This window comes from Triticum aestivum, chromosome 6B, assembly GCF_018294505.1.
Source record: "Triticum aestivum cultivar Chinese Spring chromosome 6B, IWGSC CS RefSeq v2.1, whole genome shotgun sequence".
Lineage (NCBI taxonomy): Eukaryota > Viridiplantae > Streptophyta > Magnoliopsida > Poales > Poaceae > Triticum > Triticum aestivum.
Window position 1 is genome coordinate 168,865,486 of NC_057810.1, and position 19,425 is coordinate 168,884,910.

At 50.4% G+C, this 19,425-nt stretch overlaps 1 protein-coding gene across 1 annotated transcript; it reads right to left on the bottom strand.

Annotated features, from left to right (window-relative positions):
• Positions 1-16,587: 16,587 nt before the first annotated feature.
• On the bottom strand, positions 16,588-19,150 carry LOC123133872 (protein MEI2-like 7). Its single transcript, XM_044553263.1, has 4 exons — positions 18,857-19,150; positions 18,603-18,716; positions 17,579-17,720; positions 16,588-17,413 (listed from the first exon to the last, which is right to left on the bottom strand). Exons 1-4 carry the CDS (start codon positions 19,069-19,071, stop codon positions 17,147-17,149), a joined length of 738 nt encoding a protein of 245 aa, XP_044409198.1. The 5' UTR covers positions 19,072-19,150; the 3' UTR covers positions 16,588-17,146.
• Positions 19,151-19,425: the final 275 nt, after the last annotated feature.

Consider the following 19,425-nt stretch of genomic DNA (forward strand, 5'->3'; position numbering starts at 1 on the left):
TACCACTGTAGAGAGAATAATATCTGCACAAATCTAATCTGTTGACGTATTCCGCAGCGTGACATCACGCCACGGCCAAGCCTTTATTCGAGTCGTTTTACTGTTCCACCTCAGCGCGTTTAGCGAGGCAGTTTCCTTGGCATGTCTTGTCAAAGCAGAGATCGTGTCCCCTTATTCCAGGATTCTCATCAATACGGGCGTGGGTAACCCATCCGCGCCATTAACCACGACGCTTGGGAGATAAGCGAGTTTTATTAGGCCGATGGGGGCTCGTAGTTTCAGCCGCCCATATAAGGGGATAAGGATCTACCCTTTTCATTTGCGCCTTCTTCCTCCTTTGCTTATCCGTCCCTGCGCACTCGAGCTCCAACGCCCAAGCCCGCACTTCCCACCTCAACCTTCTCCAATTATGTCCGGAGCGGGAGGTAGATGGATGGCCTCCTCCGTCATAGAGGGGCAAATCAAAAAGTTGAGGAAGGCCGGATACTTGTCTGACGACATCGCACAGGCTTCCAGATGTGGGGCAACTCATCCCCACCCCCAGGCCCCATGAGAGGGTTGTTTTTCTCCCCCATTTCCTCCGCGGACTGGGCTTTCCTCTTCACCTGTTCGTCCGGGGGCTCATGTTCTACTATGGCCTGGACTTCCACGATCTGGCCCCGAACTTCATCCTCAACATCTTGGCGTTTATCATCGTGTGCGAGGCCTTCCTCTGCATCCAGCCCCACTTCGGCTTATGGCTGAAGACTTTTAATGTCAAGCCGAAAGTAGTGGGCGGACGCCAAGCGGTGTGCGGAGGCGCCATGGTGGGCAAGATAGCCAATGTTACATGGCTCGAGGGCGCCTTCGTAGAGACCATCAAAGGGTGGCAATCGGGGTGGTTCTATATCACCGAGCTGCGTGACCCTGAATGGGCAGCGGCCCTTGAATTCCGATCTGGCATCCCCACATGGCTCACATCTTGGAAAGAGACGGGCCTGTTGTGGGGTAATTCGGCAGAAGTGGCCGGACTTCAAACCTGCATCAAAGACTTGATCGGCAGGAAGGTTAAACTTGTCACCGTAGTCCAGGTCATGCTCTTCCGCCGGATTCTCCCGTGTCAACGACGGGCTTTCAACTTGTGGGAGTTCGACCTGGCCCAGCACCAGACTCTGTCCCGGCTTTTCGACACAAAGCACGAGGATGCCTGGAAGGTGCTATTCAAGAGCTTCGAGGTCTCCCCTCCCCTCACCAAGGATCGCAGATTCTGCACCAAGCGCCAAGCCAGCGCGGTGAGCTTAATTTTCCCATTACGGGGTATTTGTTTTCCATAGATCTGATGCTATGTGGGATCTAAACCCCAATCCCTCTAACAGGACTGGCAGAAGAAGGCCGGACAGATCAACTGTCCGGCTCCCTTGCCCGAAGACCCAGCGGATGCTCGCTTGACGAAGCTGCTGGTTCTGGCACCTCATGTGGTGCCGGAGAAGAAGGCCAAGAAGAAGGCCACGGGGACTCGAAAGAGTTCCTGGCGCCTGGTGGTGTCGGATTCATCGCCTGACAACCCCGAAGCACCCTCCGCCTCTGAGGACGAGGAGGAGGAGGAAGAAGAAGAAGAAGAAGAAGAAGAAGAAGAAGAAGAAGAAGAAGAAGAAGAAGAAGAAGAAGAAGAAGAAGCCTCTCCCCCTCCAACGGGCGGAGGCAAGAAAAGGAAGGCCGTCCCAACTGGGAGGGGCGGAGGGTCCAAGAAGGGGAGAACCCTCCTGCCGGACTACTCCTCCGATGCCGAAGACGGCGGGGAGGAATGGCCATCCAGGGTCAAGCCCCTGGCAAAACCGTGAGTATCCGGATATCCGAATAACTTATGGCGCTCCTCCATTATTTGATGTTTTCTGACGCCGAATTTGATCATGTAGTCCGCCCAAGGCTCAGCTCAATGATTCGACGAGCGGCTCCTTGGATTCGTCGGACGTGAATAGCACTTCACTTCTGACGGCTTCCTCCCCTCTTCCTACGGATGACGCCGAGGTGGGGTCCCAAAAGGGACTAGGCCAGGAGGAGTTGGTCCTGGAGGCGCCGCAAGGCGACCTCCCAGACTCCAGGCCAAAAGGGGGTAAAGCCCCGGGGGGATCCAAGTCCGGCTCTGGGCCGGACACTGCTCCGGAACCATCGACGGTTCCAGAGACCGGTAGGCAGCGCCTTCACAAGAAGGACACGCCTACTACACCGGCGGCCTCCGTCCAACCGGAGGCACCGGACGTTTTGCTGGAGGCGCTTAACGGCGCCTCCATCGATGAGGAACACCGCACTGTTATGAGTGCGGTGATTCAAGAGGTTCAGTCCGCCAAGAGCGGGCTGACCGAAGCCTGCACAAGTCTGTTAACAGGCTTTGAGGTATGTGTTCAAAACATATGAAAATGTTACCGCATAGACGGTAGACCCTGATGCTCAGTTCGGCGTTTGGAAAGAAAAGCCGAGCTGAGGATCTTAAAAGATATACGCAGGTGTCTAACATAAATATGTCCATATGGGAATGCAGGTTGCGCTCCTGACGTCTACCGCACTGACTGCGGAGGTCAATATATTGAAGGAGAGCCTCGAGCGGTCCGAGAACAAGCTCGGCCGTGCCAAGAAGCAGCTCGAGGACAAGGAGGGTATGTAATACCGTATGTGAATGTATATAGAAATACTTTGTTGTAAATAATGACAGGACCAACGTAAATGTTGTAGGGGCCACGGCGGAGGTGGCGACCCTGAAGGAAGCGGTGTCCAAGGCCGAAAACAGTGCGGCCTTGGAGCACACCGAGCGAGAGAAGTAGGAGGCGCGGGTGGCGGAGGTGCGGCAAGAGCTCCAGGCTCTCGTGGAAAGACACGAGAGTTTGGAGCGTGACTTGAAGGCTCGAGAGTCCGAGCTCGCCTTGGCTCTTGAGAGTGCCAAGACCACTAAGGCCGAAGCCCAGAAGGCCCTCCAGGAGATCGAGGCGATGAAGAAGATAGCGGCGGGTAAGGCATTCTTTATGCAAAGCAAGAATATAAAAGTAAATTATCTGTTACTTACCCGAATCCGGAGCTCTCCAGGAGCGTTCGCCGATCTGCCACGTGGTGTGTCTGATGCTGCCGCGTTCTACCGAGCCGAGGAGGGGAGCTCGACGGAAAAGGTGTTCTGGTCTCAGTATGCTGAGGCCGAACATCCGGTGCCCCTGAGCGACTAGCTGAAGCAGCTGGTCGAGCTCCACAAGGTGGCCGAACAGGCCATGAAGGGCCTCATAGTTCGGATGTGGCCTAGGGAAGCCATGCCTGGGAGCTACTTCGGTCTGGTGCGATGGCTGGTGGACGTGTGTCCTTGGATTGAGGTCATCAAGCGCTCCGTCTGTATTGAAGGTGCCCGTCGGGCCCTCGCCTGTGCTAAAGTGCACTAGGGCAAGCTGGACGCGGAGAAGCTTTTGACGAACGCGCCACCGTCGGGCAAGGAGTATTGCACGCCCGAGATGTATTATAAGGGCGTCCTGAAGGGTGCCCGCCTTATAGCGGGTGAATGCTCCAAAGATGTAATTTTTGGGTAGACTCGCATCTGTTATCCTGTACGCTGAAAACTTTGTTCATATGCGTTAAGCAACGCTTTGTTAATTTAAAATATTACCTTCTGTGCGGCCGTTTATCAAATCTGAGAGATGCAAGTCGTCGGCTTCTACCCCCATGCCACGAGTGCTGGGGTGTTCGGGATAAACCTGAGCGCTCTTGTTCCCATTCTTGGGTCCATCTAGGGAGGCGCTCAGCACAACGAACCAGGCCATGGGACTTATAATGCTTTATCACTCTCACTTAGCCATAGAATTCTATAATTTTAAATTTCGGCGAAGCCCCTAGTATTCGGAAGACCGAGTTTGGGGCGCTATCCACGCCTAGGCTAGATAAATCCGGCTCCTCGCTCTAAGCGGCATAAGTCTTTAAGGACTCGAAAAACCTCGCAAACGGCGACCGGTCTCTCTCACTATCATGACGGTCAGTTTTAGCTTTCTCTACTGAGGTGTTAACCCAGCTCAACTGGGGCACAATCGCAGTAGTTCTCCCAGCGCTACCTTAGCCAACATTGCGGAACATAAGGTACCAAAACATGGGAGCCGGGTAAACCCAACTATTGACCCAAGACATGATTCAGAGCCGATGCATATAGTGCTATAAGTTTGGGGTGCCGCACTCCGAAGAGTGTTCGGTCTTCTCACACCACGTTATGGGGTGCTTAAGCCCCTGGTGTATTGGCCGTACCAAAGTGTACGGTTGCATAATGTCATGACTGAACATATATGTATAAAAATAGATGAATACAATAATAGATAAGAGCTATGTCTTGTTTATTAAAAAGGGCTGCTATGAAAGAAGAACGATACAAATAGTGCGATAAGCAAGAGGTGGGATTATTTGACATGCCCCCCTCCAGGGGCAAGCTGCGGGACTTTAAGTAAAAACAGGTATTTAACTCGTTATAGAGACCACCTGGACATTCGACGCGGCTTGTTCTTGCCCTGGCTGTTGCATCGTGTGTTTGGCGAGTGTATTGCCGGACAGGCCCTCCAACTAGTTGAGTCCTAAAAGTATATAAAAAAAGAAACGGCGGAATAGGGAACCCCTAAGTGCGGTTGAGCCGCATTCTGGGCGTGCCGTAAGTTGTGCCCCTCCCCTTATGCCCATGGTATTTTCAAAGCATAATTATGTATGTGTGGTACCTTTATCACCGTCTGGTGGGGGCTGGGGTTGGTGCCGCACTGCTATGCTTGCTCAGAACGCGCCAGTCGGCTTTGTTGTAGGTTGCTTCGGGCACGCTTGACGTTGTCCAGACGCTTAACACCCGGATTGGGGAGTTGCCTTGAGAGGCTGCTCTGTACTTCCGCCGCCAGGGCCGTCGTGTGCTCCTCCGTTTGGAGAGAGCGTTCTGTGTTTCCATTTAGCGTAATCACTCCGCGAGGGCCTAGCATCTTGAGCTTGAGATATGCGTAGTGCGGCACCGCATTGAATTTTGCAAATGCGGTTCGTCCGATCAGGGCGTGATAGCCACTGCGGAATGGGACCATGTCGAAGATTAACTCTTCGCTTCAGAAATTATCCGGGGATCCAAAGACCACTTCGAGTGTAATCGAGCCTGTACAGCTGGCATCTACACCTGGTATGACGCCTTTAAAGGTTGTCTTTGTGGGTTTAATCCTTGAGGGATCTATACCCATTTTTCGCATTGTATCCTCATAAAGCAGGTTCAGGCTGCTGCCGCCGTCCATGAGGACTCTGGTGAGGTGAAATCCGTCAATGATTGGGTCTAGGACCAATGTGGCGAATCCGCCGTGACGGATGCTAGTGGGGTGGTCCCTTCGATCAATAGTGATCGGGCAGGAGTACCATGGGTTGAACTTTGGGGCGACTGGCTCCAACGCATAGACGTCCATGAGAGCACGCTTTCGCTCCCTTTTGGGGATGTGGGTTGCATATATCATGTTCACCATCCGCACTTGCGGGGGGGATCCCTTCTATCCTCTGTTGTTCGGCGACCGGGGCTCCTCCTCGTCATCGCTACGCAGCCCCTTGTCTCTGGTTTCGGCACTTAACTTGCCTGCCTGCTTAAATACCCAACAATCCCTGTTGGTGTGGTTGGCTGGTTGCTCGGGGGTGCCGTGTATCTGGCACGAGCGATCGAGTATCTGGTCTAAGCTGGATGGACCCGGAGGGTTTCTTTTGAATGACTTCTTCCGCTGACCGGGTTTAGAGCCTCTGAATCCGGCATTGACTGTCGTATCCTCAGTATTGTCGCCGTTAATGCGGCACTTGTGCTTGTTGCAACATGACCTGCCATTGTTGTCCTTGGTATCCGAATTGCCAGGGCTCTTGGTTATGTTATTGCTACGAGCTAGCCAGCTGTCTTCGCCCGCGCAGAAGCGGGTCATGAGTGTCGTGAGGGCTGCCATAGATTTTGGCTTTTCCTGTCCTAGGTGCCGGGCAAGCCATTCGTCTCGGATGTTGTGCCTGAAGGCTGCAAGGGCCTCGGCGTCCGGACAGTCGACTATTTGATTTTTCTTGGTTAGGAACCGTGTCCAGAATTGCCTGGCCGGTTCCTCTGGCTGCTAGATTATGTGGCTTAGGTCATCGGCGTCTCGTGGTCGCACATAAGTGCCCTGGAAGTTGTCAAGGAATGCGGATTCCAGGTCCTCCCAGCAACTAATTGACTCTGTTGGCAGGCTGTTAAGCCAATGTCGAGCTGGTCCTTTAAGCTTGAGCGGGAGGTATTTGACGGTGTGTAGATCATCACCACGGGCCATGTGGATATGAAGGAGATAATCCTCGATCCATACCGCGGGATCAGTTGTGCCATCGTATGATGAGATGTTTACGGGTTTAAAACCCTCAGGGATTTGATGATCTGTTACTTTGTCTGTGAAGCATAGTGGGTGTGCGGCGCCCCTGTACTGGGCTATATCGCGATGCAGCTCAGATGAGCTTGGTCTGTTGTATTCGGCCTGGCCGTATTTATCATATCCGGTGTGACGGTTATCGTCACGTGATGTGGGGCGCCCGCGCGATCCGTAGATCGATCTTGTTTGCCTTGCCTTATCCTCCAATATGTTTCGCAGGTCTGTTGCGTTTCCCCATGCTCTGGTATTCTTAGAGCGGCGCCGGGGTGCGGCTTGGATTGAGGGCCGAAGGGCCTCTCTGTCGCGGCCACGGGGTGGCCGATCGGGCGCATCGTACGCTGGTGATGTAGGTTTAGTTGCTTCCTCCTCTAGTTGGGGTAGCAGCCTGCGCTTTGGGTAACTCTTGGAGGGGCGTTCGAGTTTATACTCTTCGGCCGCCAGGACTTCAGTCCATCTGTCGGCTAGCAGGTCTTGGTCAGCTCTAAGTTGCTACTGTTTTTTCTTGAGGCTGCTTGCCGTGGCCATAAGCCTGCGTTTGAAACGCTCTTGTTCGACGGGATCCTATGGCACGACGAATTCGTCGTCGTCGAGGCTTGCCTCGTCTTCGGAGGGAGGCATATAATTGTCGTCCTCGACCTCTCTGTCGGCCGCTCTCTCATGAGGGCTGGCTCCTTCGTCCTCCTGCGCTGAATCCTGCTGGAGGGGGATGTCTTCGGCACTGTCTGGGGTGTTGACGTCTCCAGTGCCGGATCCGCCGTTCTTGCTTTGGCGGGATTTAGAGCGGTGCCGCTGATGTCGGTGCTTGGGTTGCTTCTTGGAGGGTTCTTCCTCCGCTTTTTCATCGCCATCCCCTGCTTTGGGGGTGTCCACCATGTATATGTCATATGACGAGGTGGCCTTCCAGTGCCCTATAGGTGTTGGTTCTTGGTCATCTCCTTCATCGGCGTCCATACCGTCGATGTCTTCGGAGTCGAAGTCGAGCATGTCGGTTAGATCGTCGATAGTGGCTACAAAGTGGGTGGTGGGTGGGTTTTGAATTTCTTCGTCATCCGCATCCCAACCTTGATGACCATAGTCCGGCCAGGGCTCTCCTGATAAAGAGAGAGACTTTAGTGAATTCAGGATGTCGCCAAAGGGCGAGTGTTGAAAGATGTCTGTGGTGGTGAACTCCGTGATCGGAGCCCAATTGGGTTCGATCGGGAGGGGTGCGGAAGATTCGGAGTCTAGAACGGAGTCCGGCACCCTGGAATCACGAGCTTCACGAAGGACAAGATTGGTGTTCGGCTCGATCGCCATAGAGATTGCAGCCCCGAGGCGGCGTCCAGCCACCAGTCCTCGACCGGCGTAGTCGGCTCCGAGCTAAGGGTCGGAGCGGACACCTGAGCGGCGCTTTGGGGGCTGTCCGACGGTAGAGCTAGATCATGCCCACCGTGACAGTGCGGCGCGCTCGGCTGTGGCTCGAATCCATTGAAGATCAAGTCTCCGTGGACGTCGGCTGTGTAGTTTAAGCTTCCAAACCTGACCTGATGGCCAGGGGCGTAGCTTTCGATCTGCTCCAGATGGCCAAGCGAGTTGGCCCACAGTGCGAAGCCGCCGAATACGAAGATCTGTCAGGGGAGAAAAGTCTCACCCTGGACCGCGTCGTGGTTGATGATCGAAGAAGCCATCGGGCCTAAGCGTGACGACACAGAGGAACTCTCAATGAAAGCACCAATGTCGGTGTCAAAACCGGCGGATCTCGGGTAGGGGGTCCCGAACTATGCGTCTAGGCGGATGGTAACAGGAGACAAGGGACACGATGTTTTTACCCAGGTTCGGGCCCTCTCGGTGGAGGTAAAACCCTACTCTTGCCTGATTAATATTGATGATATGGGTAGTACAAGAGTTGATCTACCACGAGATCAGAGAGGCTAAACCCTAGAAGCTAGCCTATGGTATGATTGTTGTTCGTCCTACGGACTAAAACTCTCCAATTTATATAGACATCGGAGAGGGCTAGGGTTACACAGAGTTGGTTACAATGGGAGGAGATCTTCATATCGTATCCCCAAGCTTGCCTTCCACGCCAAGGAAAGTCCCATCCGGACACGAGACGAAGTCTTCAATCTTGTATCTTCATAGTCCGGGAGTCCGGCCAAAGGTCATAGTCCGGCCATCCGGACACCCCCTAATCCAGGACTCCCTCACATGGGCTTTGATCATATCTTGCTTGTGAGAGAGGTTATTAGTCAACGGGCCTGAACCTTTCAGATCCGTGTGTGCTTTACAAATCACTACATCATCTCGTAGATGCAGCTACCACACGCTATTTGGAACTATTCCAAATAACTTTTCTACTATATGAATCTGGTTTACTACTCAGAGTTATCCAGATTAGTGTCAAAGTTTGCATCAACATAACCCTTTATGACAAACTCTATTACCACCTCCATAATCGAGAAAAATTCCTTAGTCCACTACTTACTAAGGATAACCTTGTCCGTTGTCCTGTGATCCATTCCTGAATCACTCTTGTACCCCTTGACTGACTCATGGCAAGGAACACTTCAGGTGCGGTACATAGCATAGCATATTGTAGAGCCTACGTCTAAGGCATAGGGGACGACCTTCGTTCTTTCTCTCTTTTCTGCCATGGTCAGGTCTTGAGTCTTACTCAATACTCATACCTTATAACACAGCCAAGAACTCCTTCTTTGCCGATCTATTTTTGAACTCCTTCAAAATCTTGTCACGGTATGTATTCATTTGAAAGTATTATTAAGCGTTTTTTTATCTATCCTTATAGATCTTGACGCTCAATGTTCAAGTAGCTTATTCCAGGTTTTCCATTGAAAAACACTTTTCAAATAACCCTATATGCTTTCCAGAAATTCTACATCATTTCCGATCAACAATATGTCAACAACATATACTCATCAGAAATTCTATGGTGCTCCCACTCAGTTCTTTGGAAATACAAGTTTCTCATAAACTTTGTATAAACCCAAAATCTTTGATCATCTCATCAAAGCGTATATTCCAACTCCGAGATGCTTACTCCAGTCATTACAAGGATTGCTGGAGCTTCACATACTTGTTAGCATCTTTTAGGATTGACAAAACCTTCTGGTTGTATCACATACAACCTTTCCTCAAGCAACTCGTCGAGGAAACAATGTTTTGACATCCTATCTTCAAGATTTCATAAATAATGCAATAACTGCTAATACAATTCCAACGGACTCTTAGCATCGCTATGAGTGAGAAAGTCTCATCGTAGTCGACTCCTTGAACTTGTCGAAAAATATCTTAGTGACAAGTCGAGCTTTCTTAATGGTGACACTTACCATCATTGTCCGTCTTCCTTTTGAAATCCATCTGTACCCAACAGCCTTACGACCATCAAGTAGTTCTTCCAAAGTCCACACTTTGTTTTCATACATGGATCCTCTCTCAGATTTTATGGCCTCGAAGAGAGGATTACGTACCACTCTGAAGTAGTACGTATTCTTGTCAACCTACGAGTTTTGGTAGTGACTTGATCCAAAGTTTCATGATAAATATCATCAGCTTCCACTTCAATTGGTGTAGACGCCATAGGAACAACTTCCTGTGCCCTGCTACACAGTAGTTGAAGTGACGGTTCAATAACCTCATCAAGTCTCCACCATCCTCCCACTCAATTCTTTCGAGAGAAACTATTCCTCGAGAAAGGACCCATTTCTAGAAACAATTACTTTTGCTTCCGGATCTGAATTAGAAGGTATACCCAACTGTTCTGGGTGTCCTATGAAGATGCATTTATCCGTTTTTGGGTTCGAGCTTATTAGGCCAAAACTTTTCCACATAAGCGTCGCGGCCCCAAACTTTCAAGAAACGACAGCTTAGGTTTCTGTAAACCATAGTTCATATGCTATCATCTCAACGGAATTACGTGGTGCCCTAATAAAGTGAATGCAGTTGTCTCTAATGCCTAACCCATAAACGATAGTGGTAATTCGATAAGAGACATCATAGTATGCACCATATCCAATAGGGTGCATTTATGATGCTCGGACACACCATCACACTATGGTGTTACAGGCGGTACTAGTTATGAAACAATTTCCACAAGGTCTTAATTGTGTACCAAACTCGTAACTCAGATATTCATTTCTATGATCATATCATAGACATTTTATCCTCTTGCCACGATGATCTTCAACTTCACTCTGAAATTGCTTGAACCTTTCAATAATTCAGACTCATGTTTCATCAAGTAAATATACTCAGAATCTACTCAAATCATCTGTGAAGTAAGAGCATAACGATATTCACTGCGTGCCTCATCACTCATTGGATTGCACACATCAAAATGCATACTTCCAACAAGTTGCTTTCTTGTTCCATTTCACTGAAAACGAGGCCTTTCAGTCATCTTGCCCATGTGGTATGATTTGCATGACTCAAGTGATTCAAAATCAAGTGAGTCCAAACGATCCATCTACATGGAGTTTCTTCATGCATATATACCAATAGACATCGTTCGCATGTATCAATCTTTTCAAAAATGAGTGAGTCCAAAGATCCATCAACATGGAGCTTCTTCATGCGTTTTATACCAATATGACTCAAAAGGCAGTGCCACAAGTATGTGGTACTATCATTTATATCTTTTGGAATGAACATGTGTATCACTACGATCGAGATTCAATAAACCATTCATTTTAGGTGCAAGACCATTGGTATTATTCAAATAAACAGAGTAACCATTATTCTCCTTAAATGAATAACCGCATTGCGATAGACATAATCCAATCATGTCTATGCTCAACGCAAACACCAAATAACAATTATTTAGGTTTAACACCGATCCCGATGGTAGAGGGAGCGTGCGATGTTTGATCACATCAACCTTGGAAATACTTCCAACACATATCGTCACCTCGCCTTTAGCTAGTCTCGGTTTATTCCGTAGCCATTTATTTCGAGTTACTAAGACTTAGCAACTAAACCGGTATCTATTACCATGGTGCTACTAGGAGTACTAGTAGAGTACACATTAATATAATGTATATCCAATATACTTCTGTCGACCTTGCCAGCCTTCTTATCTACCAAGTATCTAGGGTAATTCTGGTCCAGTGACTGTTCCCCTTATTACAGAAGCACTTAGTCTCGGGTTTGGGTTCAACCTTGGGTTTCTTCACTAGAGCAGCAACTGATTTACTGTTTCATGAAGTATCCCTTCTTGCCCTTGCCTCTTTGAAACTAGTGGTTTCACTAACCATCAACAATTGATGCTCCTTCTCGATTTCTACTTTCGCGTGTCAAACATCGCGAATAGCTCAAGGATCATCATATCTATCCCTGATATGTTATAGTTCATCACGAAGCTCTAGTAGCTTGGTGGCAATGACTTTGGAGAAACATCACTATCTCATCTGGAAGATTAACTCCCACTCGATTCAAGTGATTGTAGTGCCCAGACAATCTGAGCACATGGTCAACGATTGAGCTTTTCTCCCTTAGTTTGTAGGCTAAGAAACTCGTCAGAGGTCTTATACCTCTTGACATGAGCACGAGCCCGAAATCCCAATTTCAGCCCTTGGAACATCTCATATGTTCAGCGATGTTTCAAAAGAACGTCTTCGGCGCCTCAATTCTAAACCATTTAACATTACTGAACTATGACGTAGTCATCAAAACGTGTGTGTCAGATGTTCGAAACATCCACTGACGACATTTGAGGTTCAGCACACCGAGCGGTGCATTAAGGACATAAGCCTTCTGTGCAGCAATGAGGACAATCCTCAGTTTACGGACCTAGTCCGCATATTTGCTACTATCAACTTTTAACTAAATTTTCTCTAGGAACATATCTAAAACCGTAGAACTGAAACGTGACCTACGACATAATTTGCAAAGACCTTTTGACTATGTTCAGGATAATTAAGTTCATCTAATCAAATTATTTGATGAACTCCCACTCAGATAGACATCCCTCTAGTCATCTAAGTGATACATGATCCGAGTCAACTAGGCTGTGTTCGATCATCACGTGAGACGGACTAGTCATCATCGGTGAACATCTTCATGTTGATCGTATCTACTATACGACTCATGTTCGACCTTTCGGTCTCTTGTGTTCCGAGGCCATGTCTGTACATGCTAGGCTCGTCAAGTCAAACTAAGTGTTTCGCGTGTGTAAATCTGGCTTACACCCGTTGTATGTGAACGTTAGAATCTATCACACCCGATCATCACGTGGTGGTTCGAAGCAACGATCTTTTGCAACGGTGCACAGTTAGGGGGAACACTTTCTTGAAATTATTATGAGGGATCATCTTATTTACTACCGTCGTTCTAAGCAAATAAGATGCATAAACATGATAAACATCACATGCAATCAAATAGTGACATGATATGGCCAATATCATTTTGCTCCTTTTGATCTCCATCTTCAGGGCTCCATGATCATCATCGTCGCCGGCATGACACCATGATCTCCATCATCATGATCTCCATCATCATGTCTCCATGAAGTTGTCTCGCCAACTATTACTTCTACTACTATGGCTAATGGTTTAGCAATGAAGTAAAGTAATTACATGGCGTTATTCAGTGACACGCAGGTCATACAACAAATAAAGACAACTCCTATGGCTCCTGCCGGTTTTCATACTCATAGACATGCAAGTCGTGATTCCTATTACAAGAATATGATCAATCTCATACATCACGTATATTTCATTCATCACATCCTTCTTGGCCATATCACATCACATGGCATATGCTGCAAAAACAAGTTAGACGTCCTCTAATTGTTGTTGCAAGTTTTTACGTGGCTGCTATAGGTTTCTAGCAAGAACGTTTCTTACCTATGCCAAAACCACAACGTTATATGCCAATTGCTATTTAGCCTTCATAAGGACCCTTTTCATCGAATCCAATCCGACTAAAATGGAAGAGACTGGCACCCGCTAGCCACCTTATGCAACAAGCGCATGTCAGTCGGTGGAACCTGTCTCACATAAGTGTACGTGTAAGGTCGGTCCGGGCCGCTTCATCCCACAATACCCTCTAAACAAGATAGGACTAGTAACGGTACGCATATTGAACAAAATCAATGCCCACAACAACTTGTGTTCTACTCGTGCATAGAATCTACACATAGACCTAGCTCATGATGCCACTGTTGGGGAACGTAGCAATAATTCAAAATTTTCCTTTGAGTCACCAAGTCAATCTAGGAGATTCTAGCAACGAGGGAGAGGGAGTGCATCTTCATACCCTTGAAGATCGCTACGTGGAAGCGTTACAAGAACGCGGTTGGTGGAGTCATACACGCAGCAATTCAGGTCGCGGTCGATTCCGATCTAAGCGCCGAACGGGCGGTGCCTCCGCGTTCAACACACATACAGCCCGGGGACGTCTCATTCTTCTTGATCCAGCAAGGGGAGAGGAGAAGTTGAGGGAGAACTCCGATAGCACAACGGCGTGGTGGTGATGGAGCTCGTGGTTCTGTGGTAGGGCTTCGCCAAGCACTACGGAGGAGGAGGAGGTGTTGGAGGAGGGAGAGGGCTGCGCCAAGGGAAGGGTCCGGCTGCCCTCTCTCCCTCACTATATATAGGGGGAAGGGAGGAGGAGGAGGCGCCCTAGGGTTCCCTAGGGGAGGGACGGTGGCCACAGGGGAAACCCTAGATGGGTTTGGGCGCCCCCACCCCCTAGGAAACTTGCCCCCCAAGCCGGGAGGGGCGGCTGCCATAGGGGTGGCGCCCCCACCTCTCCTGGTTACTTGAGATGGGGTGGGAGGGGCGCTCAGCCCCTTAGTGGGCTGATGTGCCCCCTCCCCTTGGCCCATAAGGCCCCCCAACGCTTGCCGGGGCCTCCGAAACCCCTTTCGGACACGCTGGTCATCACCTGGTACCCCGGGAACAATTCTGGACTCCAATACCCTTCGTCCAATATATCGATCTTCACCTTCGAACCATTCCGGAGCTCCTAGTCATGTCCGGGATCTCATCCGGGACTCCGAACAACCTTCGGTAACCACATACTATTTCCCATAACAACTCTAGCGTCACTGAATCTTAAGTGTGTAGACCCTACAGGTTCGGGAACCATGCAGACATGACCGAGACGTTCTCCAGCCAATAACCAACAGCGGGATCTGGATACCCATGTTCGCTCCCACATGTTCCAGGATGATCTCATAGGATGAACCACAATGTCGGGGATTCAATCAATCCCGTATACAATTCCCTTTGTCAATCGGTATGTTACTTGCCAGAGATTCGATCGTTTGTATCCCAATACCTCGTTCAATCTCGTTACCGGCAAGTCACTTTACTCGTTCCGTAATGCATGATCCCATGACTAACTACTTAGTCACATTGAGCTCATTATGATGATGCATTACCGAGTGGGCCCAAAGATACCTCTCTATCATACGGAGTGACAAATCCCAGTCTCGATTCGTGCCAACCCAACAGACACTTTCGGAGCTACCTGTAGTGCACCTTTATAGCCACCCAGTTACGTTGTGACATTTGGTACACCCAAAGGATTCCTACGGTATCCGGGAGTTGCACAATCTCATGGTCTAAGGAAATGATACTTGACATTAGAAAAGCTCTTAGCAAACGAACTACACGATCTTGTGCTATGCTTAGGATTGGGTCTTGTCCATCACATCATTCTTCTAATGATGTGATCCCGTTATCAATGACATCCAATGTCCATGGTCAGGAAACCATAACCATCTATTGATCAACGAGCTAGTCAACTAGAGGCTCACTAGGGACATGTTTTGGTCTATGTTTTCACACATGTATTACGGTTTCCAGTTAATACAATTATAGCATGAACAACAGACAATTATCATGAACTAGGAAATATAATAATAACCATTTTATTATTGCCTCTAGGGCATATTTCCAACATAGGACCCCGTTGCCACGGGAGGGTAGGACAAAAGATGTCATGCAAGTTCTTTTCCATAAGCACGTATGACTATATTCGGAATACATGCCTACATTACATTGATGAATTGAAGCTAGTTCTGTGTCACCCTGTGTTATAACTATTGCATGAGGAATCACATCCGACATAATTATCCATCACTGATCCAATGCCTAGGAGTTTTTCACATATTGATCTTTGCTTAGTTACTTTAGTGTTGCCACTGTTACAATTACTACAAAACTGCTACTGTTACTTTTGCCACTGTTACCGTTACTTCCATACTACTTTGCTACTAAATACTTTGCTGCAGATATTAAGTTATTCAGGTGTGGTTGAATTAACAACTCAACTGCTAATACTTGAGAATATTCTTTGGCTCCACTTATGTCGAATCAATAAATTTGGGTTAAATACTCTACCCTCAAAAACTGTTGCGATCCCCTATACTTGTGGGTTATCACTCGGGCGCGAGCGGGGCAGGGCGTGGCGCGGGCAGTAGCGCAGGCGCAGGGCGGGCATGCGGCGGGGCATGCGGCGGGCAGGGCAGGGCGCACGCGGCACGGCGCGACCACGCACGGGGCCGTCGACGCGGGCGTGCGGCGGGCGGGGCAGGGCGCGGCGCGGCCTCGCACTGGGCAGGCGACGTGGCGTGCGGCGGGCGGAGCGGGGTAGCCGGGACGGGGCACAAGCACCACGGGCAAGGGCGGGCGCGCTCGGCACGGCTTGGGGCGAGGCTGCGTGTGCGCGCCGCACAATGGGCTCGGGGCGGGGTACGCACGGCAGGGTGGCGGCGAGCTCACGGCGAGGCGGGATGGTCGGCAGGGCGCATGCGGCGGTGGAGCACAGGGCGGGGCGGGATGGCGGCGAGGCAGAGATGCTCAGGGCAGGGCGTGGCCGTTTTGGGGTCGGGACGCCTTGTGCGCGTTGGGTGTGTATGCATCCGTCGCCTGTCAGCCCCCCCCCCCCCTTCGACGTCCGCTGAATCGCACTCCAAACGGACAGAAACGGACGTCCGGATGGGGTCTAGCGTTGGAGCTGGCCTAATAGTCGCATTAGTACCGGGTCGTTATCAAACCGGGACTAATGGGGCTCACGTAAATTCGTTTTTCTACTAGTGCAAGAGAAACATGAAATATTTCTTGTATTTTACTACTAGGAATTTAAAGTTTTAACCATTGGTCATAAAGCCTTTTTTGGCGCCTCTTTGTAGTCTACCTTTCCGGGGCATATATCCCAGAGAGAACCTGATATTGAGGGAGCTCCATTTTCACGGAAGAGTAACGTACTTTTTCTTGCCCCATTTAATGGCGACCGTCAGAATCACATGGACAGAGAGACAGAGATTCTTCTGGTACAAACGGATAAACATGCATGCATCATGCATGCCATGCTGTGCCATGCTAGTACTGGCAGTCCGAAAGCACCGCTAACTAGCTTCTAGTTCCAACTTCCAACCCCCGCACACACTGAGCTTGCAGCACGAAAGGTGCAACGCCTGGGCCAATGGGGACTCCGCGACCAGACACCAGCCAGTCTTTTGCTTGGAGAGAGCCAGAACAAGACGCATGCTACGGACACATTACACAGCCAGCAGCCCAGCACAAGCCAGGGGCTGATAGTACACTACACACACACAGCAGAAATTTCATGGAGATTTCTAAGTGGAGAGTACAGACAAGAGAGACGCAGTGGTAGAGCAGTGCGATGCTTGCTCAAGTCCAGAGTCCAACAGCCTTCCCTCCCTCCCCCAAGCGCCGTTGCACCAAAGGAGAAAGAAAGGGAAGGCATGGCCGGACTCCGGTTTGACCGTGCCACGCTGCTGCTAGCTACCACGAACAACATACGCCTCACACGCAGCTTGTTGCACCGCTCCGCTTCACGACCCCGCGCTGGCGACGCCCACGGGCCACGGGCTGGCCTGCCAGCCGCTGCGCCCGTGGCGTAGCCGGCAGAGGAGTGGCGGGAGTGACGCGGGTGCCGACGCGCGTGGCCTCGCCGGTGACGGACGGGTCGGCGGCGCCGTCGCGCGGCGGCGAGAAGACGGCGGGGAGGAAGTCGTCGGTGGCGCACGGGAAGGTGGAGTTGCTGAAGTGCTTCACCAGCGCCCTCTTGCCCTGCAAAACAAACACGAGCGTGCGTGAGACTCCGTTGTTTGCGCCTATACATACATCAACACGTACGCCTACTAGCGCATGCATGGTGGCTAGGCCGGGATCATCATTGCGCGTTTGACGCGAACGATCGAACGATGGGAAGCCAGACGTGCGGTGCGTACGTACCTGGATACGCGCGGCGCAGATGTCGATGCCCTTGTTGGTGCCGAACACCGTCCAGCGGGCGCCGTGCAGGGCGGAGTGGAGCCCCCGCGCCGCCTGGGCCGACGTGAGGTTCACGAACGCGTACCCCAGGTTGCTGCACAAGCTATGAGGAGGCAACCAAACGATTTTTCATCAGCATTTCCTCGTGGATTTTTTCAGTAGATCGATGAGGAGTATAAGATTTAAGAAAATGTACTAGTACTAACAAAATTGGGAGTGACTAGAACTCATCTAGATGAGATATAATTTGGTCTCATTCAATTTGAAAACAAGAACAGATACAACCCACATCAGCATACACGCATCTTATAGCATCAACATCCAATGGCTATAAAAGGTGAATGAGACCAAACTATATCTCATCTAGATGAGTTCTAGCAAAACTGAACAAAATTTACGTCTAGTCTGTTAAGTACTGATTCTTTCTGCCAAAAAATATAAAGAAATGCTTAGTACTTTTTTTCCAGGCTCAGTTTGTCTGTTTGTTCTTTAGCATTATCCAGTCGAAGGACCAACGAGAAATGCAGGAAATAACATCATGCTATGCTAAGCTTATAACTTTCACAGTGTTGTTTCGCACACAACGAGAAATAATGCAGGAAAGAACATCATGCTAAGCTAAGTTATGCTACTACTAGTAGTACATTCGTTGCAAAGACAGAGGAGCTGTACTATCTGCTACCTTAGCCACTAGTAACATGGTTTATTCTTCTTGTTAGCTTTGTCACTTTGTTCTTTGCCTTTGTCCGACGGAAGACGACAGGGCAAGAACATAAAAGGAGGTTTAACTTAACTTGGCACCGATCCATTTGTAACAAAGTTAACCTTTTCGTTCACAGTTCCTTTAAAGAAAACTTTCCGTTTGAACTTGTACCTTTTTTAGGGCAACTTTTCTCAGTGCTGAGAACTAGTACTGCTCAAAAAAGGAAGAAATGCAGGCGGTAATTTCATGTTCTTGTGTGGGGGTATTGCGGCATTTCATTACCTGAAATCCATCGGCAGGTAGAGGAAATCGTAGGCGGCGGGCACGTCGCCGGCCTTCTCCTTCCTGTTCTCGCGGGCGCAGTGGTCGTCCAGCAACTGCATCATCTCGGCCGGCCTGCGCACGTGAAAACGCCAAGATTCATTGCTTAAACGCACGAAATAAACGGCCATGCAGTGAGGATCTAACTGAATGGAATGGAGGAGAAGGCCGTGCTGTGCATTCTGCATGGTGGTGGTCGCCGGATATGCACTTACTTGAGCCTGTTGGGGATGTTCCGGATCATGACGGTGGTGACCTGCGGGTCGCGCCACTCCGGCGCGGGCCTCGGCGTCGGCGGCCTCGTCGTGAACGCCGGCGAGGGTGACCTGGCCGCCGGCTTGCAGGTGGCCTCGGCTGGCGCCGCCTTCGCCTGCCGCCGCCAGATCTCCCTGCTCCTTCTCCTCCCCGTCCTGTGCTGCTGCACCTGCATCCGACGCAGCCTGGCCTTCCGTCCGCGAGGCTTCACGGACTGAGCCGCTCCCGCGATGGCCGCCGCATGCGCCTGCTTCTTCTCGGTTTCCACGTCGACGGCCCAAAACATGAGCCTGTGCGGAGGGAGGCCGTGCGGCCGCGCCGAAACTTCCGGAGCCTTGCGGCCCGAAGGCACCGGCGCTGTGGGCGGTGGCGACGAGGGGGCTTCCTTGCCGGGGAAAGTCTTCACCGCTGCCTGCTTTGGTGGCGCCGAGGGGACAACCTTGCCGAGGCGGCACTGCGGCGCGGTTGGACGCAGCAGCGAGGGGGGAACCTTGCCTAGGCGGCACTGCGGCGCGGTTGGACGCAGCAG

Bases quoted from the DNA above. Each gene is read 5' to 3' on its own strand.
- LOC123133872 (XM_044553263.1), bottom strand. From the start codon at position 19,071: ATGCAGGTGCAGCAGCACAGGACGGGGAGGAGAAGGAGCAGGGAGATC. The intron at 17,721-18,602 runs GTAATGAAATGC...GCCTCCTCATAG, and splicing joins TACCTGCCGATGGATTTCAG to CTTGTGCAGCAACCTGGGGT. The intron at 17,414-17,578 runs GTACGTACGCAC...TTTGTTTTGCAG, and splicing joins TCTGCGCCGCGCGTATCCAG to GGCAAGAGGGCGCTGGTGAA.